The following is a 26,805-nucleotide window of genomic DNA, read 5'->3' as shown; positions in this document are numbered from 1 at the left end:
ATACACTCGTGTAGGCAGCATGTTTGTGTAGATCTCATGGGCTGCCATGGCCCAGCATGGGATGAGCGTTGCAATTCCGCTGGCACATGAAGCAAATGGACACAAAGGAAGACACGCTTAAGTACAGAGGGGCACAGAGAGCCACCTATAAAAGCAAAGTCTCTCACTCATACGCACACACACACGGCAGGGCAGACACCACCATACGTGTCTGTACGTGGGATCCGGGCTGTGACTTGGAGGCGGTTGCAGCAGTTGATGCCCCAGAAGGCAAACGTGTGCAGGGGAGGCATGTTTAGACAGGGCACGCATGAAGATGTGCAAACCCATCCTGTTGCACATGGTGGCTTAGGAGAGTAGTGGAGACGGGGTCCCATACAAAACTGTGCAAGCAGGGAGCCTTCATGTCTGTCACAGAACAGAAATCCATGCCTGAGGCTTGATCTTGGTTGTAGGGGGTACCCTGGACGGTGACAAATTTGAGCTATTTGGAGTTTTTCCCTCCCTTCAGAAAAAAGTCAGATTTTGGGGCCAAAACTTGAAAGCTAACAGCTTTCAGCTCACACCAGTTGACCATAACTCTGGAATTCTGTGGTGGGAATGGCTGCTGACTGCGAGTCCTCTCGGACACGGCTGCTGTGGCTGCATCGACAGGCAACCTGGAGCGGGGGCAGGGAAGGCAGGAAAGAGGGGAAACAGCCCCAAACCCTGTTTCCTCTTGGCTCAGATCCTGATGACCAGGCTGGCCCATGTCCCCAGGGGTGGCACACTGGGGATGAGTGCAGGTCTGTGCAGGGACACAGGAAGAGAAGAGTCCAGCCAGCTGTGTGCACAGCTGGAGGATGAGCTTAGGAGGGTGCAGAGCTGCTCTCACCACTTGTCTCTCTTTCTCCCCCCAGCTGTCCCATTTTATGGAGCTGCGGTCCAGGGCCAGCCCAGCTCCTCTGCGATGTTGCTGGTCCCGGCGTGGAGAGACCCTCGGGAGCCCCACGGAGCCTGAGGGCCAAGGCGGCAGTGGCGGCGGCCCCCCTGTGCGCCCCGGCTGACTACTATGGCCGTGTACTGCTATGCGCTCAATAGCTTGGTGATGATGAATAGCAACAGTGAGGTGACAAGCGGCGGGAGCAAGACGCCGCCTCCTCCCGGACAAGTGCTGCCCAGGGGCCCAGAGACTCCTGGCAGCTGCCGCCCACTCCCTGTCTTCAGCCCGGCCCCCGTGCCGCCCCGCTCCCCACGCCGTGGCCCCGCTTTCCTCTTCCCGCCGCTTGAGGAGCCTCCGCGGCAGCCGGGCAGCCCCGGGGGGCGGAGGGGCAGCCGTAGTGAAGAGGGGCAGCCAGGATCCCCCACGGCGTGGCAGCTCCAGCGAGAGCTGCACAACGTCCAGGTGAACCAGAAAGTGGGGCTCTTCGAGGCACACATCCAGGCGCACAGCTCTGCTGCTCAGCCACCACGGAGCCCCCGGCCATCCTCCCCACGGCCGTCCTCCCCACGGCCGTCCTCTCCCCGGCCATTGTCTCCCCGGCCATCCTCACCCCGGCCCCAGCCTGCCAGCCCACCGGCGCCAGTGGTGGGACTTGGAACCTTATCCCAGCCAGGAGCCCGTGAGGAGAATGAGACCCCCACTGCTGGTGGGACGGAGGTCTCTCCGAGCACTGCAGAGCCCTCGGGGAGGCCAGTGGGGCTGGTGGTCCCAGCCGTAGGGCTGGCAGAGGGCAGCAGCCCCCTGGAGCTGTCAGGGCCTTCACCACAACGAAGTGAAGTGGTGGTGGCCCCCGCAGGACTTGGGGGCCAGTGCACAGCCATTGGCACGAGCATCCCTGCCGTCATCGTCACGGACCTGGGGGGCCCAGAGGAGGAGGCAGGTGCTGTGCCCCCCAGCAGCTTGCCCGTTCGGAAGCTGTCGTCGTCCTCAGCCTCTTCCACCGGCTTCTCCTCATCCTGGGAGGAGTCCGAGGAGGACATCTCCAGTGACCCTGAGCGCACCCTGGACCAGACTCCGGCCTTCCTGCAGACCTTGGACCAGCAGAAGCCCCGAGTGGTGAGTCTTGCAGCAGCCCCAGGGAGGTGGGGCGAGCGCCGGCCGCATCCCTGCTCCGAGGCGCAGCTGCGGCGGGAGGGCAGAGGTCTGTCGCAGCAGAGGTCTGCAGAGAAACTTTCCGTTTGCTCAGCAGTGCTTGCTTTCCCTCACATGGAAAGCTAATCCCTATTCATAGTCTGAAAATCCCCTGCTTCCAGGGGAGAGCAGAAGTATCCATCCCGCTGTGCGCAGTCCTTGCAGAGCTTCCCCAGCGCTGCGGCTGCCCGCCGGCGTGCTTATTGTGCACCCATGGACGGCAGCCTTCTGCTGACGTGTGGTTACGAGCCTCAGCCATCCCTCGGCACAGCTTCCCTGGGTTCTGGAGGTTTCCCAGGATTTACATGAGCCTAAAGGAGAATTTATTTCCTCCTTGGAGTCGAAACTGTGTGAGCCAGCTGTCTGTTAAAGTTTATACAGATGCCCATCAGCATAATGGCTGTGCGCCTTTCACATGGAAGCAAAAATCTCTAGAATTTCTGGTAATTCTCCTTTTGAATAAAACTTTCTGCTTGCGGGGTTTCTTATATTTTAGGTAAGCATATTTTTATAAGGTAGTTGATTTGTTTCTGGATCTCTTTTTGTTGTGGGGCTGGTTAGGATGCTTCAGGCAATAGAAAGCATCAGTGTTGTTATCCTTAGAGCAGAAAGGTGTCCTCAGAGAGGAGGGCTTTGAGGCACTCTCCAAAGGCAGGCACACATGAGATTTCTTGTGTCACTTGGGGAGTTTGCTCCATGTCTGAATGCTCTGCACAGAGAGTGCTTTGTTCTGAGCTGTCACACCATTTATCTAGAGGGCTTTGAACCACTTTACCCCAGTGCAAGGTGCCCATCACGAGGTTCTCCGACCAGCGCGTGGGCTCTCCCATCCTCCAGCTGTGAGGCATCACATTGATTTGAGCTCAGCTGTGGAGCCTCGCACTGACAAACTGTGAAAAACGCAGGGCAGCCCAGTGGCTCCTTAATTTAAAGAGTTTGATAAAGGCCCAGCAGCTTCCAGTGCTGTGATTCACCATGTTTAACTTTCCATAGACAGAAGATAGTGAAACTCTGGCTAAGCTCAATGACAGGAGAAAGACCAGTGCAGGGAAACATCTAAGTAAAGTGAAGGTATCAGACTCATGAAGAACTGAAAGACTGTGGTTTGTAACACTCAGCAGGCTGAATTAAATGTCTTTGCTTTTTTACTTGTGTTGTCCTGTTCCAAGAATTCAAGCTCAGTTCTGCTCGGGATGAAGAAGCAGTTGAGTAAAAGTACAATTAATGAAGTTATGAGGCTGTGGCTTATCATGTTTGCAGAAACTTTTGTATTTTAGGTGTCTCAACTGATGAGTAAGCTTGCTCCCTTTGGGGGCTGCTACAGTCCTTCTGCTTATTAAATTCTGCTGGTTTTGTGTGCATGAGCTGTAGTAATCTCTGCTCTATTCTCCATACTAATGACTGCTCCTAGTGCCGGATCCCACTCATTTGCTGCTGAAAACAGTTCCGATGCTCTTGTGGAGAACTTCCCGCAGCCTCCAGTGAGCTCAGCCAGGCCAGTGGCTCAGCAGTGAACAGGCAGGGCTCGTTTATATTGCCAAAAGGCCTGGATCAGAGCGAGCTCAGATCAGGTCTAAGATCAGAGTAACTCTGCTGGGTTCGGTGGGACCGCTCCAAGCTGAACGAGATGAAGATCTGGTCCAAAACGTGTCAGGCAGCCTGAGGAGGTGCACTTGATTTTCTGTTTCAGTGCTGGAGTCATCTCAGCAGGAGTGGCTGGGATTTACAATGATACTTTCTGCTGGGCTCCACAGGTCCCGTGCAGGGCTGACCGCTGGCTTTGGCAGGTTATAGTCAACTTCTCAGCAGGATTGTGCACAAAGGCCCAGTAATTCAAGGCTGATTCATATAAATAACACCCAACTTTGTGTACCGGTTGGCAACACCGTTTAAGTCCATAATGACAGCAGAAGGCAGCAACTAAGGCAGTCTCAGGTTGTACACTCATTTGTTTTCGTGAACTCACTGTTTCCTTTTAACAACGCACCCGGTCTGGAAATTAGTTGTGTAATGAGGGAGAATGTGTGAGAAGTTCTCTCGGTAACTCATGCTTTTCCGTCAAAATAAATCCTGGGAGACCTTGGCTGACAGAAACCAACGCGTTGCCTCTGGGTGGAGTAGGTAACCCTGGGCAGGCAGAGAGGGAGGGCTGTTGTACCTTCAGGAGAGGTAATGATGAGCGACAGAAAAGCAGTTCTTGCTGCAGATATGGTCTGCGTGGCACATCTCCCATAGCATGTTTACAGATTTGATAAACAGCAGACTTGCTTCTGCCCTTCCTTTCTGGAGGCTGTCTGGCTTAGCAAATCTGTTAGGGATGTCCGGCTGTCTATTGTAGTTCCTCCTGGTGTCCTTAGGAAACGGGCAGATCCCCCCGGTTGGGAGGGACTCACCCTCCATTTGTACTTCAGGTAGGAAACTTCATTTGCGTTTAGACCTGCAAATTGACCAGTAAGAGGATTACATTGCCTAGCGAAAGGGAGGGATGGAGGGTGGCCACTCTTTTTGGACACCATGACCTGGAGCAGCTCAGTGGCTGATATGGGCTCTGCCTTTGTTTGCTGAAACAATTTACTCAGTGCATTGCTTGTCCCTGAGGTTCTCTGTTGCCTGGTGGGCTGCGCAGCACTGGGACATGGTGACCCTGCTGTCGTTACAGCAGACCTGTGAAGTGCAGTGACAATAAAAGCAATGTGGTGTGTTGCTGTTTAAGTGCAAGTCCACTTAAGGTCTGAGTAAACCTCCATGTAAGGGCTTTTGCAGCTGTGGCTTTCCCCGGGCTGTGGGCTGCTGCTGGAGAAACCCCATGCTTGTTTATTGGAGCTTGCAAGGTTTCGGAGACACTTGAGCGATTACACTTCTGGGGCTGTGTGGGAGGGACAGCCCGTATGGGCAGCACATTGGGATGGGGACACTGTGGTTTGACCGTGCTGTGGGGCAGCACTCACTGCACAGCCTCTGCCATAGCAAGTCAGGTATTTTGGGGAAGGAGTGGGTGTCTCCGCTCACCCACCGCCCAAGCCATGGGGACACAGTGGCTGTCGGAAGGCACTTGTCTCTGTCACAGTGCATCTTGTGTGTGGGGAGGATTTCTCCCCTCCTGGCCGATCACACAGGTTGGGAGTGTAGCGGTGTGAGAAGGGGCTCCCTGTCGCAGGCTCCGAGCAGCACAGGCAGCCCAAGACAGTGGCCTGGCTCCTAAAGGGGATTTCACACCCAAAATAAGCCTCATTCTAGCTGTGACTCCCTTTGACTTCAATGGGAAGGTACAGGTCTATGAGCTTTGCTGTTCCTGGGGGACCCTGTTTGCTCTTCCCAAGGGAGAACTGGTGGACCGAGGGGTACTCAGCAGCAGGAGGCTTGTCCCCTGTCTTGGAAGCTGGCTGCACCCTTTAAGCAAAAGTTATCCCAATGCTGTTCAGTACAGTGAGTCGTCGTCATTGACCTAAAGCAGCAGACGAGTGGGGGGAAAGACATAAATTGTGCAAGTACGTACTATAGAAAAATGACACGTCAAAGGGAAAAAAACCCACCCTTCTGGAAAAACTGTGCAAGACGCTGCAGTGTTCCTCTTCCTGGCTTTCCCACAGCCGCTGTGGAAACACAGGACATACGGCAGAATAGTAATCAAGCGGCTCTCGGTACATTGTGAAACCTTTGCTTCTTTCAACAGGCAGAGCAGCTTGCTCGGGATAAGAGACTTCCATTAACTGGTGCAAAATGGCAAGAGCTTTTGGAAAATGCTAATGGCACTGCTGCTGCCAGGCCATTTTTTAAATGGATGTATTTGTTTGACTTGTGATGGCTGTAGTGCATTTGTGAAAGGAGCCAAGTTTAGATAGGGTTAGTGTCAGCCAAGGGCCTGTGGGACCCTTGCTTTTTTCTCTTTGAGATGTTCCAAGGTATAAGCTGATGAAAACACTCCTAATTTGTTCCTATAAAAATCAATCAAATTACATAGGCTTTCATTCCCTTTCCTGGCTGTCAGTGTGATTAGGAAGTCTCTGTGTAACAGAAACCATGACCGCATGGCTATGGTGATGTATTCAAGCCCCGGGAATGTATATCTTTCTTCTCACTGTGTTTATGTATTTTACTCCTTCCTCCCACTGTGTTTGTCTTAAAAGCTTCTAAGCTTATGAGCTTGTGTGTGAGTGATATCACCAATGTAGTATCAATATAATGTCCAGCATTCTGGAGCCCTGCTTGCTTGCTCTGAAGAGCAACGTTTACTCTAGTAATGCGTATCATCGCCCAGGGAAGGTGCTGAGCACACCAAAGGATAGAGCCTCCTTCAGCCTTGCTGTGGGAAGAGCAGGAGGAAGAGGAGAATCAGGTGGATACCTCTGTGTTTCCAGTCTTGGGGTGCCAGGCTCAGCAGACCGGACAGCACAGCGTCTGTTTTTGTCTGCTGGGACAAGATCAGGACCCCCGGGTGGGCTGGGTCGAGCTTCAGGCTCTTTGTAGATGGAGGCTGAGCACTCTGGAGAGTTCACAAAGCTCCCATCTCTATTCGGTTAGCTTATCTTCTACCTACTCCTGTGGCCTTCTCACAGAATAAGCAGCTTTTTTATGGGCTCCCATCCACAGAGGCTAACTGAAGGTGCTGCTGTAGCCCAACGGGAGACAAATGATGCTATTTCAAGTCCACTTTCATCAGCATAATTAAGCTTGCTGGGAAGGGGTTTCTTTTCTGCTCACCTTCTCCATGATTGACGGCACAGGAGTTACATGACACGTAGCACGTCCTTTTCATAGAGGGACTTACTTGCTAGCACAGCTGCTGTCTCTTGCATATTTTGTGTCTCTAACAATTTCATGCTGAAAGCAGTGATAAAAAGTGGAAAAAGCCCAAAGCATTTCCGAGGTGCAGGAAGAACAAACATTAGGCGCATCGTCCTTAGCGTCCCCAGCTCTGGAAGCAGCCAGGTTTCCCCTCCTGATGGGAACTGCAGGGTGTCAGGAGTGTGGCTGGTTGGACCCATTGGGTGTTAAGCTGAATGTCTGCGGAGTGAAATTCCCAGATCAGTGGAAACTTTACAGTTTTGTCTTTACCTTTTTAGAGCCTTACAATGACAAAAACCAATCAAACCATAGTCAGCACCTGTCTCATGTTTTCCATATTATTTCTATAATGTGTTAGGACAGATTTGCATGTCAAGAAAATATTATGAGCTCTCGCATGCCGTGCGATGACTGAAAGCCAGCCCTGAGCTAATGTTTTCTTTATGTGTAAATCTGTTCTAACTCACTAGAGAAATAATGGCATCTATGTATGATGTTAAATGTCGCTTCAGCTGAGATTAGTCTTCTGTAATTGTTAGAGATTATTTTTGTTTATACCAGTAGGTAAATTTGTGCAGTAAATTTGACCTGCTTTCTTCCAGTGAAGCCCAGCCAAGCTTTCTAAGAAAGATATGTTAATATTTAACAGACAATGAAAACTAAATGTTAACATTTTCAAGTCACTGCGTAACTTTGCAGCCTAATCCCTATTCTCAAATGTGACTGTTTGGGAAATATGGGCTTCCACACTTGCTGGGTCAGTTGAAATGGTCTTTTTAGAGAATTCATCTTGCTCAGCCTTGTTAGATGTCTCCTCGGGATAAGTCTTCTCCTAAGGGACCTTTCTTCTCTGTTGATTCTGATGGGATCTTGTATGTGCTTCACAGAATCACAGAATGTCAGGGATTGGAAAGGACCTCTAAAGATCATCCAGTCCAATCCCCCTGCCAGAGCAGGAACACCCAGATGAGGTTACACAGGAAGGTGTCCAGGCGGATTTTGAATGTCTCCAGAGAAGGAGACTCCACAACCCCCCTGGGCAGCCTGTTCCAGTGCTCTGGCACCCTCACTGAGAAGAAGTTTCTTCTCAAATTTAAGTGGAACCTTTTGTGTTTCAGTTTGTACCCATTACCCTTTGTCCTATCATTGGTTGTCACCGAGAAGAGCTTGGCTTCATCCTCGGGACACTCACCCTTTATATATCTGTAAACATTAATGAGGTTACCCCTCAGTCTCCTCTTCTCCAAGCTAAAGAGCCCCAGCTCCCTCAGCCTTTCCTCATACGGGAGATGCTCCACTCCCTTCATCATCTTCGTTGCCCTGCGCTGGACTCTCTCCAGTAGTTCCCTGTCCTGCTTAAGACAGAGAAAACTGTTTCTAAAGTACTTATGAATGTCTTCTATAACATTTATCAGAATGTGATTCTTATTCACACACATAAAAAGCCAGTTCATGCGTAGCCTGCACAACAGCTGCAAGTAGTTCAGGAAGCTGCTCCAGTCTGAGGTCTACCAGCTTCAAAAGCAAGTGCCTCTGATTTGGCTTTTAAATCAGTGTTTTGGCAGCAAAACATGTGATTTGCTCTGTAACAGGGATGATCACCCAGCAGTGCCTTTCAGCATGAGTTGCGTGGGTATGTTCAGGAGCTCGGGGTCTCCAGCTGCAAGTTTCAGCCTGGGTGTATGTGCTACGAATGCACCCAGGAGTGCTGGAAGCTTTTGGAAAACATAGACCGCTCTTCTTCTCTCCCAGCCGTGGTGGGACTTGGCCGCCGCAGAGCTGCTGTCACGGCTGTGTGCCTGTGGAGATCCTCGCTGCCGTAGTCAGCCGTGGGTTGCGTTGGACGAGTGCCAGCGATTTCTGACCTTAGTTTCTCAGAGAAAGGCAATATTGAAGTCTGAAGCTGCTGCAGGCTGCTAAGGCACATATTAGCCTTTTCCCTCTCATGATATTTATTTTGATGTTATACATTTCAACCATGAGAAGAAAGATGTGAGTTTTTTATAGTAAAGAACATTCTTTTTGTTAATGATGTGAAAAAAGGGACAGTCTGGTAGAAGGAATTAAATTCTTCCTTTCAGATCTAAGATTTATTGCTAGCCAAAACACAAGGATTGCTTTTGGAAGGAGAACTAGGGGGTAAAACAACAAGTGCTTAGCACTTAGAACTTGTTGTAAGCAGTACAATGTATTATCTGATCAGCGCTACACAACAGGAACTGCATTAGCATGCAGCACTGTTGTGGTTTTAAGTAATAGTAAAGCATCCCTCCTCTCCGTGAAAGACAAATGTGGGCTCTGGAGTGACATACTGACTGACATTTGAATGATTTTGATTGAAAGGATGGAATCAGATTGTCCGTTCACTGTTTGCTTCACACATTCGATTTCCAGAGAGGTCGGCACTTGCAGTTGCTGTGGTGTGGACCTTGCTAAATGGATGTGAGTTTTGCCTAAGGTTTCATCCTTGGCTTCTGGGCTTTCATCCTTGACTTTAAGTCTTGTGCTTGGGGTTTTGGAAAACAGGGCTCTTGGACTGCATGAAGCAGAGGGAGGTCTCAACCTGCGGTCTTCACTGTCGTGAAACTCCCTTCAGCCTGGATGCTTTGGGCGCTGCCTGAATGAGGACCAATATATCAACACAAGGAAAAACCGACAGGATGTTTTGGTAGGGTGGCAGTGCTGGGGAGATGGCCTGACCCTCTTCTCCCCTTCAGCATTTGCAGAAAGGTGGAAACATGAGTGGAAGTCAGCAGAGGGCTGAACGACGACAGTAGCACCTACCTTCAGCATCACCTCCTCCTCCTCCCCCTTCGCTTCCTGTCCCTTTGCCCTTGCTTGGGCAATTCATCTGCAGCAAGATAGAATCAAAGAACCCTCTTCCTTTGCTAAACAATTCGCTCCTTTTGTTAGGGTCAGATAAAATGCTGATAAAAGCTGTAGTAGCTGCGCTGAAGCCAGCAGGAGCATGCTGCAGATTTGGTCCTTGATCAGTTTTTGCCTTGCTCTCCCCTGCATGTATCTAGTTACATCTTGTGATAAATCCAACCTTAAACTGAATTATTGAAGCAGATATGTGGTCCCCACAGGGGTTTTGCCTCTTTATAGGTACAGTGCTTCAGAGCCTTTGGGGACAGGAGTTTATAAATGGAAAGATTTGCAGGGCGACTTTTTGGAAAGTGCATTTTAGAGTTGGGTGGGTTTTCTTTTCTCATTTCTTGCTGAACAATCTCCGATCCCTGCTGCCTGGGAGAGGGCAGGAGCAGAGCCCGGCCCTCAGCTCACCGCTGAGCCCTGTTCAGCTCAGCCCTACTTTGACAAGGCGTTTTGGGGAGGCGTAGGAGTAGCGTTTATCCCACTGAGCTAAACGCATTTGAAACATTTTCATTAAATGCGTACTTAAATACAGTGTTTGAGGGAGCGTGTGTGTACCCCTCAAAAGAGAGAAGGGCAGGGCTGAGGGGGAGGTGAGCAGGCTCCTGCTGGCCATGTGGGCCATAGGAATTGCTCTGCTCCAGCGGCGTCCTCCCACTGCAGGCAAGGTACAGAGCAGCTGGGGGAGAATTAGCAACACGTCCAAGTGTAATATGGTTGCTATTACGGGTAATATATATTTAACACTCTGCAGGGACCATTCAAACCTGCATCTGTAGGAAGGGGAAAAAAGTCAGGTTCGCTTTTTTGGCAGACTGCAGATCAGAGAGTCCAATCTGCAATCTGTGTTGGTATGTTTTATGTGGGTGGGTTTTGTTGAGTTACAGGCAAAGTTATTGCACCCCTAGGCTACTCACATTAAATGTTTCTCCAATTTTAGCAACATTCCTTCCAGGCTCAGCTACATTTGTTTTTTATCTTCTCTATGGCAATTGATGATCTAAGTCTAAAATGTATAACTCCACCGAATCTCCTGTTATATATTTCTTCCACAGCTGTAGCTGAATCGGGACAGTATAATCCAATGACATGTTGTAATGCTTAATGCTTTCTTTAATACATTCCAGATTAAAGAAGTCAGCAAAGTTTACATATCCAAAGTAATAAATTTAAACAATAGTAATGACAAATCCCAAACCTTGATTCTATCTTGAAAGTGTTGTTTTGTTTTGGTTTTTTTCCTCCTATCTTCTCTGGTCTGGCTAAAGTCTGTTTGTAGGAAACTCAACAGGACAGATAAAAGATGATGAGACAAACAACTTAATCCCTTAATAATGTCAAGTGGAAAATCCAACAACAGATTGGCAAGGAACTCAAATAACAACAGCAAAGTTGCCCTTACTGAGGACTACAGACTTAGTTGAAAAGGACAAGCTTGGGATATAATTAGAGATAAGCCTGAATCAGTGCCCACAGGTTCAAGCATTTATTTGAACTCTGAAATGGAGCCCAATTCCTCTTTTTTTACCCATGCCTGCATAGCATCAGCTTAGCTTCACTGAGGCGAGTTGAGCATCACGTCATGCCTCGTGCTGCCCTCGGTACCTCTGGGTGCTGATCCAGATGGGAGCATGGGGTAGCACTGAGTGCCCGCTGCCCAGGTAGGTGCCTGCCCTGGTAGCGTGAGGAAGAGGAGAGCTGCGCATTGCTTGCTGGCACTGCTCTGGCCTCCAAGTCCCACCATCTCACAGAATTACAGGCTGGTTGGGGTTGGAAGTGACCTCTGGAGATCATCCAGTCCAACCCACCTGCTAAAGCAGCTTTACCCACAGCAGATCGCACAGGAATGTGTCCAGGTGGGTTTTGAATGTCTCCAGTGTAGGAGACTCCACAACCTCTCTGGGCAGCCTGTTCCAGGGCTCTGGCACCCTCAAAGGAAAGAAGTTTCTCCTCATATTCAGATGGAACCTCCTGTGCTTCAGTCTGTGCCTGTTGTCCCTCATCCTATCGTTGGGCACCACTGAAAAGAGTCTGGTCCCGTCCTCTTGACACCCACCCTTGAGATATTTATAAACATTGATGAGATCCTCTCTCAGCCCTCTCTTTTCCAGGTTGAACAGACCCAGCTCTCTCAGTCTCTCTTCATAAGAAGGATGCTCTAGGCCTTTAATTTTCTTCACAGCTCTTTGCTGGACTCCTTCCAGTAATTCCTTGTCCTTCTTAAACTGGGGAGCCCAGAACTGGAAGCAGTACTGCAGATGCGGCCTCACCAGGGCAGAGTAGAGGGGGAGGAGAACCTCTCTCAGCCTGCTGGTCACGCTTTTGTTAATGCACCCCTGGTACCATTGGCCTTCTTGGCCATCAGGGCATATTGCTGACTCGTGGTCAACCTGTTGTCAACCAAGATCTCATCCTGCTCTTGCCAGGGCTGCCACACAGCTGCACCACCATGCAGCAACCCCCTTTCCTTCTGCTTAGGGCAGTCTCGGGCTGCCATTGATGGATACGCCTGGAAAGCGAGGCATGTGGCCACAGAAGTAGGAGGCACTCAGAAATGCAATTGCCAAGCAGCTTCAGAAAGAGCATGTTAATTATTGTCTCCTCAGAGCAGATTGTGCTTAGAGCTGGCAGTCCCGCACCCTGGGGTTTGATGGTGGGAATGTCTTACTGGGGTGGAGACCAGGGCGTCTAGAAAGGAAACAAAGGAAAGAGACTTTAGATCTCTGTCTTATCTCTATCCACCTGAACTACTGTTGTATTTTAAAAGAATATGTGAAACCCATTGTTTGGAAAAACCCTGACAAGTGTGCTCTCCCAGCTCCATTGTTTTAAGTTCTCTTAGGAATTTGTATATAAAATGTTCCCAATCCAGTTTATCTCTCTCTGCTTGACAAATCCTGGCTTTCCCTTGTGTACTTTTAGCAGAGTGGGAACTAACCTTGATCTTTTTGCAAAGCCAACAGAATTGCCTTGTCGAGTGTCACGCTGCCACCTTCACACGCAAACAGTGCGTGTTGCAGTTTTTGAGCAAGATGTACCACCACTGAAAAAATGTCTGTGTAAAGCTCATGCATTCCAGATGAACTTTTGGAAAAGCAGCTCTGAACTGAACCAGACTTTGTTTTGGAAGAGGGAGGAACTAATGTCTTCTGGCTCTTGTGGAAGTCCCCTTGCACATCAGGTTAAAACAAATGGTCTGAAGTCAGGGATACAAGTAAGCTCCTCCACTGTTAGCAGCCCCTCATCTGTGTCTCATCTTGAGGACAAAAGACTGAGCCTCTCTCCTCAGGCTGCTGTTTTCTCATATTACTCTCTGTTGCTGGAATGTTTTTTTTTCGAGCCCAGGAAGGCAGTGTTGGCATCCAGGTGGCCAGAAGTGACTGAAACGTTGACCAGGTGCCAGGCTGGTAATGAGAGGGAAATGCAGAGGTATCACGATACCACCTTGTCTGTTCTTGTCTGCCTGTGTATTGTATAGCTTGCCCAGCTCTGATATTTGATCTCTGAGCTTTTGGACAGCTTAAAGGCAGTTCCAGGTCCTAGGTTTATTCCCGTGGATGGGAACCCTTCCCAGAAGGGCGAAAGCTCAGAGAAGCCTGTTTAATATAGGCTGATCTCATGCTTGAGCATACGCAGGAGTTGACCTTTCAGCACTGAAATAAAAAGTGATGAGAATAGAATAAATCACAGCCTTCAAAGAAAAGCCAAGTAGCTTGCACCTCAGGAGAAGGAGTCAAGGTAGGGAGGCTGAGAGAGCTGCAGGGGGGCCAAAAGACACATTCAGAAGTGATCTTTCAGCAATGGGTTTGCTGAGTCTTTGCAGAGTGAGCCTGCAGAGGAAAGGCTATTGAGATGCAAAACTGAGATATGAACTGATGAGTCTTGGAGGTGAATTTTCTTGAGGCAGGTTGGAAAGGCTCTGTTAGGGATGTTATCCTGAATCAATGTGTGACACTCACAGATAGGTTGAATGTGCGGACTGAGAGAAAGAAATCAAATCATTCCACTTGCTTAAAGTTTCAGGGTAGGAGCAAAACACAAATAAGAGCGGTAACATTTACACTCACATTGCAAAGGCATAAGTTGTTCTACAAATCACCAGGCTGCAGAGAATCAAGCCTCTGTATTGCATTGCGACCCTCGGAGCCATCACATTTCCATCAAAGCCAAAGACAAAATTTTCTAGGAGGCAGGTCCGAGCCCCCATGGTGCACACCTTGAACTTTCAGGGGCCTGGCGCTGAATGCAAGATTTTTCCAAGAGAACCAAAACTCTAAGCACTCCCCTAATATCTGGAAACCACAGCCTGATGAGGAACTCCCTCTTGCTTGGTGGCTGATTCCTGATTCCTCGTTCTGTCTCAGGAGTGACTGGACCGGGGCTTTTCCAGGGCAGCCACAGGGGAAGGTCAGTCCCAGGAGATGCTGGGGTTTGCTCTCCTGGCCTGCTTTGCCTCTGGGCCATCTGTGCTGTGTCCCCAAGGCTGTCAAACCCCAGCTCCATCCAGACAAACCCTGGCAGGACAGAAGGTTGTAGGAGCTGCCTGGAAGAACAGTTTTTTGGCAGAGAGTAAATTTTCCAGCAAATGTCGAGGGGTAGGGGGAGTCAAAGTGATTCACAAATTCAAATACATTTTCTGAATAGTTCTGGCCTAGAAAAAAGTACAGAGGTGGGGGAAGAGGGATGTTAAAAATAGCCATGTGTGTCATTCTGACACTTTCAGAATGAACTGTTTCATTTTGGGAATGGTTTGTTTATGTTTTGCAAGCATTTGAAATGTAGATTTGATTCAAAATGACATTTTTCACTTAAAAGTTGACCTCGCTGCTGAAACACATTGAAAGAAGAAAAGAGAAAAGGTATTTTGGAACTTACATAACCTGAAATGAAACAACCCCTTTTGCTTTGGCTCCAGATGAGACATTTTGGAGTTTTCCTCCCACAGCCCCATGATTTCAGCTGTGTTCAGCCTGACCTGCACGCCTCCTCTCTCCATTTTTTTGGTTGAGCTCTGATGTAAAAAAATCCGTGCTCTGTCCAGCTCCCCTGCTGGCCAACCTTTAAGTCTAATGCCATGAAGCAAGTATTTTAATTTAATCTGAGGTCAACCACACTTTGCTGTGATTCAAAGTGAAACCTGTGGTATCAAATGAATAAGAGCTGTAGGTTTTGGAGATAACTGGCAGCTTCTCTGGAAGGTGCAATGTTGAATCTCATTTAGAAAAGTAACCCAAACTCTTGGGGCCCTGAAATCTGATCTGGAAATCTTTAGAGAAGCCAGAGTTTGCAGGCAGCTGAATGGCAGACTTTCACTCCCCCAACACTCACACTGGGCTCATTGAACTAATTCATTAAAGGGAAATGAGCAAACAGCTCGTAATTACTTTGCTGTAGCCAAAATGTGCTGCAGAGTTTCCCTGGACAGAGGGGAAGGAACATGCGTGTTTGCTATATGATGAGCTGTTGTTGAGTTTTCTGTCCCCTGCTGTGTTTTGTGCTTGGTTGGGACAAGTCGTGTCATTTCCTCAGCTCAAATCCATCCCTTGGCATCTGCAGCGGAGCTGCCTTTGCTGAGATTTACCTTGACCGTCTTCTGAGCCCCCTCCCTCTGTGCCTTGGGAGGCTTCAGGCACCATAGAGGGAGAAATGATGCTGCAGCATGGGATGGCAAACCTTTTAGCAGCAGCCCCTCTTGGGCAGGGGCCATAGGAAAGGCCTTTTCCATTTGTGAGAGGACCCTGGGTTTTACCTGCAACAGGAAGGCTCGTAAGCATTTTTCTGGCCCACTGTAGTTTTAGTGTTACTGAAGGGTCAATCTTATGGTGTGGACGCAATACAGATGTATTTATTGAGGGGAGCGAGGAGCGGGCTGTGCTCCCTGCAGGCGAGCTAGAGCTGCAAGAGCAGGCAAATGGACTATTGAAATAACTGCTGCTCTCAGCTGAGAAATGGGCTGAATGGAAAGAAAGGCCAGAAGGGCACAGCATGTAAGCCGACTCGGCTTTCCTGTAACAAACAGAGAACGCCAGCTCTCCCTCCCTGCCCCAGCCGACACAAAAAGCCCATACACAACTAAAGCGAAATCTGCCTTCCTGTTTGTATGGGTGTTGTGAGGCCTGGGACAGCATCTCCACCAAAATTCAAACTCATCTCCCAGACGAAATCTAGAGGTAAGGGGTGCAGACAGATACAAGCTGTCACCGAAGATCAAGGACCATATGAAGAACACACAAAAGCTCACACCACATCCCTATTGGTTTTTTTTATATAAAACGCAATTTGAAAACTAATCACTTTTTCTACAGATAAAGGTGATTCAGAGATTTTTGACACAAGCAGCTGCTACGAGATGGGAAAACAGCTTTGACTGTATTAATCTTAAAGTGGGGAGGTAGCGCAGAGCCTGCTGGCCAGCACTTCAGTGCAGATTGTAAGTTTTTAGCAAAAAATCTTGACTTTCCAACCAAACAGTTGCATTTGGACAGTTATCTGTTAAAGGTTGCACATGTCTTTTGACAAGGAACCTTAGTGTCTGACCATGCATGGAAAATACCGAGCAAGGTTTTTGAACTATCCTAAAGCACCTTTTCATTGAATGTTGCAAAGGTGCTGTGTGAAGTGACACCAAATGTTCTTTAGTGGCTCTAAGCATGTTTGGATTCTCATCGGATGTTCTATAGTTTGCCTCTTGAATTAAGATGCTGCAGTGTTCACTTTTTTCCTTTCCAGCTCATAGGTATGTGTCTTTGCTCCCCCCAAGGGGAACGAGGCAAGGATATTCTTTCTTTTAGCACGTCCTTAGAGCTGTTACATGTTTTAAGGGAATAATCCCCAAAGCAAATTCCTGGACATTGGGTGTATCCATGGGCTGCTGCACACTTTCCTCAGCCGCTCCATCTGCAGGGTTAACTTCAGTGCAATCACACCAGGAGGGCAGTTTTGAAGATTGTACACAACATGCAGATGGTCTTCTGGAGAGCAGCTGCCTTTGGAAAACTGTCTGAAACTACTGTTGGCGTAACAAACAGAATATTTCCAGGATATAAAATTGAGGGAGGAAAGAGGCTCTACTGGCTATTGTCAGAAAGCAGAGGCTTGCGTAACATCAACGTTTTCCATATACTGTGCAATTAAGTTACTGGCTTGGGAATTAAATTGCAAGTCAGTTTAGACAGCGTGGCCAGCTGTAACGTAACACACGTTACAACACACAGGCTGAATGTTATTACTTGGTGTCAGTGTTTATTGAATGGAGTGGGGATTTGAGAAACAAGCTCTGGCCCAGGAAACACTAACAGTATGATGGCACTTAACGTCTCTAAAGCAGCACAGCCAGCGTTAGAATTTTTGGGAATAAATTATCCAAAGATAAAATACTTCGGAAAATACCTGCTAATCCTTTTAAACCCCTAAGATATATTAATTTTCATATTGGGTAATGAAAAGCCACAGATTTCACCACTAATCTTGAAAATATCCTGTGGTTTTTGGAGAAGCAAGGGAGACTCCAGGTGTGGGTTCAGCGGCTGATTTTGCAGCGGCAGTTCCAGCTGATCTCACTGGAAAGTGTTTATTTGCTGCTGTCTGCTGGTCCCTTGCTGTCTCCTTTTGCTACTGCAGGAACCAGGGCCAGCAAACACTGCTCACCGACTCCTTGAACTACGCTTCCCTCTCATTTTTATTGAGAACAGTTGCTGCTCCAGAACATTGCTTCGTTTCAGTTGCAAGACTGGAATGGGATCGGGCCAAATCAACTCTGTCGTATCTCCCGTGAGTCTGGTGGGCTTGCACGAGGGATAAATCTGGTCCAGAGTAGCAATAACACGAAGTACAGATGAGCAGGGTTAGTGCATTGTTTATATAAATGGCTAGACCATGGAGGGCTGGACACATTGCAAAATAGCCTCCACAGCTGGCTCCATCAGGGAGCCTTTGGAAAGCACGGCATGGGCAGAGCAGCGACAAAGTGTGTCACAAAGACTGAATTTCCCCTCTGTTCATACGGCAGGTCTCTTGTGCTCAGAGCTGAGGGCTGTGGTGCACGGGCTGAGCTCACCAGCTGTGCTGAACCTGCGTCTCAGGGAGCGGGACAGGTCAGCTTGCCATGCCCTCCGATGGGAGTAAAGTTATAAATACAGTTGTGGAACAAAAATAGGAACCGTCCACCAGAGCTGTTTCTGATGACCTCAAAGTAAAGTTAGAATTTTGTTATTCTTTTTTCTCTGTTTCTTAGCCGAGCTCTCCAGCAGAACAGGAAGTAAGCTGAGGAGCTGTTTGAGTAACCAGAGTCGTCAGATCAATGGAAAAAATGGTTTGAGTACATTTTGTGAAAGTGCAGCCAGCAATTTTGAAATTACTGCAGTTTCTCTTCCTAGATCAGGGCTGTTGTTCATGCCAAGGGGACTTAGGTCTACCACTGCTGTGTCTGTGAGCAAACAGAGCGTTTCTTTTTCGTGATGTACATGATGTGCACCCGGGGGTGAAGCAGAAATCTTTCCCTTCGTGTCCTTGGATCAGATTCCAGATGAGTTAATCTCTCAACATGATCAGGATCCTACGTAATTTTAAAATGCCTACCATGCCATTTAGAAGAAAAATAAACTTGCTTTTCCTGGGAGTTGGGCACGAGGAGGTCAGGGGAGGTGAGGAGGGAGGGAGAGGGTAAGAGACACCATTTTGCTGTCAAGGAGGAAGATGCACAGTTCTCAATCTCAGAATTGAGGCTGGTCCCACATTTTAGTGACACTTGCAGCTTCTTTCATGTTTTGCAAGCTCATCCGAGAATTGAATGCATGCCAAATTAATCTTTCAAGGGAAGCAGAGCTAGGTTGAAAATATCTCCAGCACAGATATTTCAAAGGAAGTGCAACTTTTAAAAAAGCATCTGAAGTGCCTCTAAGAATCTACCTGTTTTTTCCTGTTTCTTTTTTTTTTTTTTCCTTTTTCTCTTTCCTCCCCTTAGTCCCACATTTTGCCTCTTTGCTATGTCATCATGTCACCGTTTCCTTTTTTTCCCATTAGTTGTACTCGCAGAGGCATACAAAGGGTTTTCGATCCCGTCACATGCTCCAGCTGGAACTAGAGCACGACTCTTTTCTCACTGTGTTTTCTCCAGGATTTCGTCAAGTTTAGCTGCAGACGCTCCCCAGCTTTTCTCTGGTTGTCTTTTCAGCCGTCCTCCACTTGCGACACTCGCCTTGTGGCCGGGCAAAGGCCAGTTCACATTGCAAAGTGCAGGCAGTGCTGTGAGCCTGGGGAGGCGAAGGGGCTGCACAGGTACCTGCGGGGAGCAGGATGGGGCAGCCGTGGGGAGGGAGCAGCACGGCGTGGGAGAGCAGGACCAGGAGAGAGAGATAAGGCGGACAGGAAGGGAGCGAAGGGGAAAAGCAGGTGGAAAAGGGAAATGACCGCCGAGGCCAGGAAGACTAAAGAGAATACAAGGGAAGCTGCGAAGCCATCTGGGAATCTGCTTTAGCCACGTGTAAATCGCAGGCGTCCTTGCGGCTTCCCCCACTCTGCGCAGAGCAGAGCAGCGCCCGGAGGAGGCCGAGCAGAGCCGGGATGGCGGCGTGCAGCTGCGTGGGGTGAGCCTGCGTGGGCGTGGGGACGGCGCAGCACACGGTGGGGGACGCGGGGACCAGCCTGGCGCAGGTGTGGGGACAGCCCCGTGCAGGTGTGGGGACAGCCCCGTGCAGCTGTGGGGGCACGGTGGTGGCAGCGGGCGTGGGGGAGAGGGGAAGCGAGTGGGTGCCCCGAGGTGGGGTGCAGGAGCAGCAGCGGGCAGAGCTGGGTCCTGCGAGGACGGGGGCGGAGGTTGGTGGAGCTGCCGCTGCGTCGGCTTGTGGGCGACTGTGGGTGCAGAGCAGGAGGAGAGATGGGTAGTGTGGGGCGGGATGGGAAGTCAGGGAGAAACCGGGTGCGAAGGCAGATCGGGGAATGGAAAAGGAGGAAACTGAAGGGAGAAGTCATGTGAAAAGATGCAGGTAGTGCAAAAAAGTGTCATGGTCGGCTGAGATGGAAAGGCAGTGGAAAGTCAGGAGAGCTCAGATAAGATTTTAAAAGCATTTAATGGTGTCTGGGGTGGACTTTGTGGCAAATATAATAGCTAGATCTGAGCCAGCCTCCCTTTGTGGGGAGAAACAAGCCCTTGCAGAGCGCCGTGTATGTGACCTGCCTGCACAGCGCCAGAGGAGCAGTGGCTGCGCAGCGCCGTGACTGTAAAAGGAGTTAACTAGCATAGATGCAGTCATTACACTGAACGTGGCTAAAAATAGGTGAGATGAATTGCAGTCCTGAGGACACAATGTTACAGTAAATGAATACAAACAACCTCATGTTATCTAGCCGGTTGCATTCGTGCCTCCTCCATGCATGTGCAGACTGGAGGTGTGTGCCCAGGTGCAGGGCTTGCACATGTTAGGTGCACATGTGGACACCAGCACATTCTTGGCTGGGATGTGCATGTCTCGTATTTTCTGTGCAAAAGCCCTGTGCACCTCAAACTGAAAACCTGGACCATGATTCTGGAGCGGGCTGTCATTCCTCCGATGTCTGCAGTATGTATCGTAAATCGTTCCTAAGAGTCTTAAGGAAAGCAGGGAGGTGCACTGCGGTTCCAGGGGGTGTGCTGCTGACCCCATCGCTCTCCAGTTCGCTACAGAAGGGGCTGGAGGGTCAGTCCAGAGCCACACCTGGTTTTAGCTCAGCTCTGCAGGCTGCCTTCAGCAGCATGGGATGCCTGGCTTGGGGGCACTGGCTGCCTCTGCCAGAGCGGTGGGGTTACTTTGCTTTAACTCAGTCTGGGAGGCACCAATGTGACAGGGAAGAAAGGTGCACAGTCCCTGATGGTGCCATTTGCCCCGTGCCACCTCGCCAGCTGTCCCAAAGGAGAGACAGTTTCTCTCCCCTGCAGTGAGGGAACCAGTTAGGAAAGAACTACGCTACATCTCCACAGGTTCACCCATAGGACCTGCCAAGAGAAACGCAGGTACACACAGGTATTTAATGAGATCCCTCACACGTGGACTAGGCTGGCGTGGATGATCTGAGCAGGGCACGGAGCTGGAGCCCATCTGCACTGGAGGTGTCCTCTGTCCGTCCCAGCCAACTCCCTGCAGCCCTGCCGTCCTTCCCCGTCCCAGCTCCCGAGCTCATCCTCATCTCCAAAATTAGGTCTGCAGGTCCCTCGCCTCATCTTTAAAATTCTCTGTGCAATTAACATGCACAGGCATGTCCTTGGCCGAAAATGCCCTCAAAGGGTGGGTGCTAACAGAGTGCGTGCAGTTTGACTGTAAGTAGGGCTCACGGTTATTTGTAGGAAGAGCTGTGAATGTTTCTGCTCCAAGAAGTGGCAGGTTGCTCATGGAGGTCGTGACTCTCTGCTGCTACCTGAGCTGGTGTAGCAGTCTCTGCTATGGAAAAGAACAGAGTTTTAATCTAGTGAGGATGACACTGGGCAAATGGTTTTAGTGCTTGGGTGTGATCAGTCGTAATTGAACTCCTCTTTCGCTTAGACCTTTACTGCAGGCTGCTCATTCTCATGCTGCGCATTTCCTCCGCCTGCAAAAGCACTTAGAAAAGCTTGGATCCCTAAGTCACATACTCTCAATATTTATGCCCCCTGGATGATTTTCCAGGGAAGCTCTTAGTCTTCCAAGTCAAGAAAAACGTATATCTGTCAGAACTAATAGGAGCGAGGTGCGAAGTTCATTCTCAGGCGGCAGGTGGATTAGAAAACCTTATCTTTCTGCACTTAATTTTTATGAGCTCCTTCCCCTCTTCTCTAGGCTTTTATTTGCTTCTGTGTCCTGGGGTCTCTGAAGACAAGGGTTTCAAAAGGCCAAGGGCCATCTTGAGAGCCAGCAGCGCTTGCGGGAACAGCACATTCGTGGGTTTTCACATTTGTGTTAGATGTTGAAACATGTTGTCTCGCAAAAGCTATAGGGTATCACCCCACTAAGTGCTTTAAACCTGTTTGGAGGTGATTAGAAGAAACCAAATAAACCAGTTTATGATTCCTGTAATAGTTACCAGATTATTTTGTTTAGAAGCCTGTGTGAAACAGTACTTTGTGCCTTCTTCTGTCAGCCCTCAGGCTGGAAGTGAGGAGGACCTGGTAAAGAAGACAGAGGTCAGGAGATACACAGTTTATATGTGGGATTATTTAGCCTGCAAAGTAATGGGCTCCAAGTCAAATATTCAAGATCATTGTGAAAACTCTTCCATTCCTTCCTTTCTACTTAAACTGGTAGAAAGGCATACTGTTTGCGTGATGAAGTTGCAAGGATGTGCACACGGAGGAGAAATTAGTTGTTGGCTGTGCAGCATTGCACAACAGCCTCCGTGGCCCATGGAACAAGGCTGTCTTCATGATGAGGCTCCTCTTCATGCTCAGTTGATGAGGAGGGGGCTGCAGGGGCACCGCGTGGCCCATGGCAAAGCCCCACAGTTTTCTGTGGTGACGAATGGCTCTGGTCCAAGTGAAGAGGCAGCTCCCCGTGCTGCTTCATCTTCCTGTGAAACACGGGCATGGCTGAGAGCGAACACTCTGAATGGCGTTTGCTCCGGTCTGTACCGCTCTCACAGCTGAAATGCCAAATCAGAGCATTCACCCAGTTTTCTATTGAATACAGCACCTGAGAAAGTGAAAACTTTACATTTTGTAACTCAATTAGACCTAACATCGCAAATGATCAACCCCAGGTGCATCACACAGACTAGCACTAGCCCCCCGGCGGTGTCAGGTGCCACAGGACCCAAAAGGGCATGTTTTCTCCCCAAGATTGGTGTGAGCTCTCACACATGCTGTGCAGGGCTTGCAGCAGTGCCAGGTCTCTGCTCCTGGGACGGTGCTGTCAGCGGGGCGTCTCTGAGCATCCTGTATCCATGGGCTCAGGGGGGAAATGTTTTCCCTGGTGTGAAGACCTCGAGCTGCCTTAGCCTCAGCCCAGCTCTCACGTTTACACCAGCTGAGGATCTGGTCGCTGTCTCAAACCAGAGTTACATAAATAACACACGTCTTGAGCTGGGTTAGAAAGCCCCACCCTTTTCTCTCAGTTTTAGTTAGGGGGGCCGTGCTGCCTGTGATGCTGCGTTGTAACAGAAAGCGAAGAGGAATGTGGAAAAGCAAGGTAATAGGATGCTCGTTTTAAGGTATGCAACTGGGCTTTTTGTGTTGGGAGGAGTAGAAGGTACACTTACTTTAGTAGGTGTTTTTAGATTGTATTTGTTTGAACAAGGAGGAGTGAAGTAGACACAGTAATTATTATATTATATATAACTTTAATTGTGGTTGTATCTGAGGAGGAGCTTAACTGGAAAAGATCATGTGTGTGCTTTCCGAATATTGCTTCACTCCTGGATGGCATATTCAAATCAAAACAGTTTTATATGCATATGGCAGCTGGCCCAGGTGTGCTCTTCAGCGTCCAGAGGCTGGTGAAGGGTCCAGCTTCCAAAGCGTGAGCACAGCACGGCTGGGCTGGCACGGTGGGGTCGGGTGGCGGGTCCTGTGGGAAGAGCTGTGGGGATGGTGTGGAACCCACGTGGGTGCCCACGCAGCAGCCACACTCAGTGCCTTCTGAGACCGAGAGATCTCAGGACTCCCTTGCAGCAGCTGTGCAGCGTGGGCACTCGGGTGACCAGCCTCTTTGGAAGTTCACCTTGGCTGTCTGTCCTCTTCAATGTGTTTGAATTTTTTAATCCATCTATTTCTGCTCTTGAGCTTCTATACTTGCTCCAGTTACACCAAATACTGCGATGACAAAACCTTTAAAGGTGTGTTTAAGACCATAGTGTTCCCCGAGTTTCTGCATACTATGTGGGCATTGCTTAGAGACCGAGCAGCCCTGGTCCTGGGCTCTCAGGTGGTTTGTACATGGCTGCGTGTTGCTCTCTCAGCACAGGCACTTCAGTCCTGCTCTGTGTAAGGAGGGAAACTCCACTGGAGCTTCACCAGCTGGCCAGAGATTGATAGAAGTCTTTAGAGGAATTCAGCTGAATGGGGCTGTTGAGAAAGTCTCAGGACTGGAATAAGAGCATTGCATGGGACAGGCCTGAGGAACATCAGTTCAGCAGGGCTTTCAGGCAGTAGTTAGTCCATCATAGCCCTCATACAGGAGATGTGCAGATGAAGTGCTGTAGCTGTGCCCCAGGTTCCAGTCTACAGGCCTGTGTGCTTGATGTGACTGGCCTGGAAAATGCAGGATTTACAGGTCCAGCTGGATGATGAGTACACATTGGAGCACGAGACATTTTGAAGAGTGAACCTGATGTAATGACACCAGAGAAGGGACCTGAGGGGCTGGAGACAGCTGGTAGCACAGCCAGCTTGAAGCCCCAAGGAAGGAGTCTTGGGTACCAACACACATCATTATTTACTAGGGGAGAGCTTTACTGGGACCTGAGCATTCACCATTATTCCTTACCATTTTCTGTTGATTTGGGTAGTCCCCACAGCCCTGTTGGATGCTGCTGTGTGTTGTGTGCCTTTGGGGTGCACGGCCCGTGGGAAGGGATGAGCTCCTCACCCTCAGCCTCCTCTCTGTTGGAGTTCAGGCAAGCGGTCATCTTTTGCTTCCTTGGTCCAGCAAAAAGTGTTCCTCCCAGGTGGGCTCTCTGACCCCGCCGGCTGACATGCCTGGTGTTTCTGCCTGTGCCAGGATTGCCACAGAAATTCCCTGCTCCTCATGCACTGGGATTTTCTCCTCCGACAGGTGGGACTGGTTCTTTTCAGCATCCCATCAGGCTGGGAGCTCTGCCAGCTCCCAGCCAGGCTCCGCTGCCCGCACATGGCCAGCGCAGGACAATAGGGGTTGTCTCCAGTGCCTGGCTCTTTGCTGCTGGGAAAGGCAGCTCCAGGCTCTGCTCTGGGGAGAAGCAGCATTTCTAATCCTGCGGGAGTTTCATCCCTTTCGGCTCCTTGCGATGATTAGTTCTGTGGATGAGAGCAATCTATAACTTTTGGCTAGTGCTGGGTCTTCTCTTTCAAGGATCACCTCCCAGAGTAACTGCTGAAGGAGCAGGCAGGTGTGTGTGACCACAGAGATGTACATTGCTTTGTGCCAAGGGGAGTCCTTAACCTCTCATGCAAGAAGAGAGAAGCAGTATGTTTCCTTCTTCTGGTGGCGGCTTGCCAAGGTGAGCAGGTTAACACTGATTAAAAACATTTCTCTGTGCAACCCTCAAACTGAGGCATACGGGTTTCCCCTCTGGGTTTGCATTTCTCTTGCAGCCCCCTTCAACCAGCCCGAAGTACAGGAATGTGCAGGTGGAAAAGCCCTTGCAAGGTGAATTGTAAATGGCAGGAGCAGGAGCAGGAGTGCACACACCTAGACCCACGCACACAAAAACCAGAAACCTCACCTTCTGTTGTGGAAGATGAGTGATGTGTCTCAGCTGGTGTTGCTCTCATCATGCGTAGCATGGCAGGATTAGGTCACCAACATTTACAGCACACACGTGCCGCAGCACACACAGGCTGCACATCTGCACATGCAGTGGCCACTGTCATCAGTGGTTGAACCTTCAGAAGGAAAACTGTGAGCTTTTTTTGTCTTGACGTGAAGAATGTGGTTTGAGAAGGGATTTACGTGTCCTTTGTGCTGTGATGCAGGGTGTGGATGGGGACAGGAGCTGTTGCATCTGAGCGACCAGAAGTGACATCCTCCCCTGTCACCTCCTGCTCTGTGGTGTGAGTGCTTCCACCCACACATTAACAGTGCCTGCGTCGTATTTACACCATGTGGACCCAATTCCAAAACTTCTTTCAGTTTCCTCTCCCTCCTTACTGGAAAGCAACATTCTCACTGAAATGTAAGTGAAGTTTTTTTTTAAATCTGACTGTTATAAAAACAAAAAAAGGACTTCAGGATTTGGTCCAGTATGGGAGTTGCTTTTGCTTTTAGTTTCACAGAAATTACAAACATCCCTCCTTGCTCTAAGCGTTGAGGTCAGAATAGAAACAAGCTGATTATGGGATCCGGGGAGTGAGAAAGAGCTGGTGAATCTTTAAACCCACAGCTCCTCTCGCCAACAAAACCTGACACAAAAAGCCCACTCATTAAGATGGCTGGTCATGGACCAGCCTCGCAGAGGCGTGGGTGGCATTCAGTACAAACCGTGGAGCTTGGCAGCGTCTCCTGCATCGTCACTTCATTTCAGACCGGTACCCGGTTCTGCCTAACGCCTCACCGCAGCCCGGAGGAGGCTGGTGTGCAGGGTGTGCGGCAATGCTCTATCCCAGGGACCCGTCTGGGGAAGCTCAGGCTCTTAGGCTGGGACCTACGGTACCTCTTTGAGCAGGGGATGTCCTGCACCGTGAGCATCTGCCCTCGGGTTTCTCTGTTATCAGTAAGAACTGACATTGGACATTAGGAAAAGGTTCTTCACCCAGAGGGTGCTGGAGCACTGGAACAGGCTCCCCAGGGAGGTGTCACGGCCCCAAGCCTGACAGCGTTCAAGAAGAGACTGGACAACGCCCTCAGACACATGGTGTGAACTGTGGGGTTGTCACATGCAGGGACAGGAGTTGGACTTGATCCTTGTGGGTCACTTCCAACTCAGGACATTCTATGATTCTAACTCTAGGCTTTCTGGATGCTTAGTTCCCATGCTGGGATAACAACCTGGTGAGGTTTAGTGTTCACGGAGGGGCTGCTAGGAGCAGTCAGGTGTCTCCAGCTGTGCTGCGGCACTGAAGGCAGCCTGGGATGGGAACAGCTTCATCCTCTGGAGGAAGCTCAGTGCCAAACCCACAACTTTTGGCAGGTCTGCGTCTCCATCGCCCTCTCTGTTTGCTGTTCTCCCTGTTCCTGTGGCAGCTCCAGCAGCAGAGCTGTAACAGCCTGGCCATGACCTTCAGGCCTCCATGCCTGTCCCTGGGGAAACATCAGCCACAGCCCCACGCCCTGGACAGTGGAGTGGATGGGCACAGGAGCAGGCAGGCACAGGGGTCCCACAGCAGCTGCGCAGGAGATGAGGCTCTGCTAAGATGAGCCACAACATGGATCTGGTCTTCCAAGCTTCACCTGCTG

At 49.6% G+C, this 26,805-nt stretch overlaps 1 protein-coding gene across 1 annotated transcript in view; it reads left to right on the top strand.

Moving 5' to 3' along the window:
• Positions 1–1,051: 1,051 nt before the first annotated feature.
• The window catches only part of ITPKB (inositol-trisphosphate 3-kinase B), a gene marked incomplete at both ends in the record, with an annotated part of 66,282 nt that continues 40,528 nt past the window's right edge, over positions 1,052–26,805 (top strand). Inside the window, one exon of the mRNA XM_080340906.1 lies at positions 1,052–2,038. Coding sequence (XP_080197032.1) covers positions 1,052–2,038 — 987 coding nt within the window. The remainder of the gene's footprint in view (positions 2,039–26,805) is intronic.

Source organism: Nesoenas mayeri (assembly GCF_963082525.1).
Source record: "Nesoenas mayeri genome assembly, chromosome: 3".
NCBI classification, from domain to species: domain Eukaryota; kingdom Metazoa; phylum Chordata; class Aves; order Columbiformes; family Columbidae; genus Nesoenas; species Nesoenas mayeri.
This window is presented reverse-complemented; position numbering and strand designations above follow the sequence as displayed.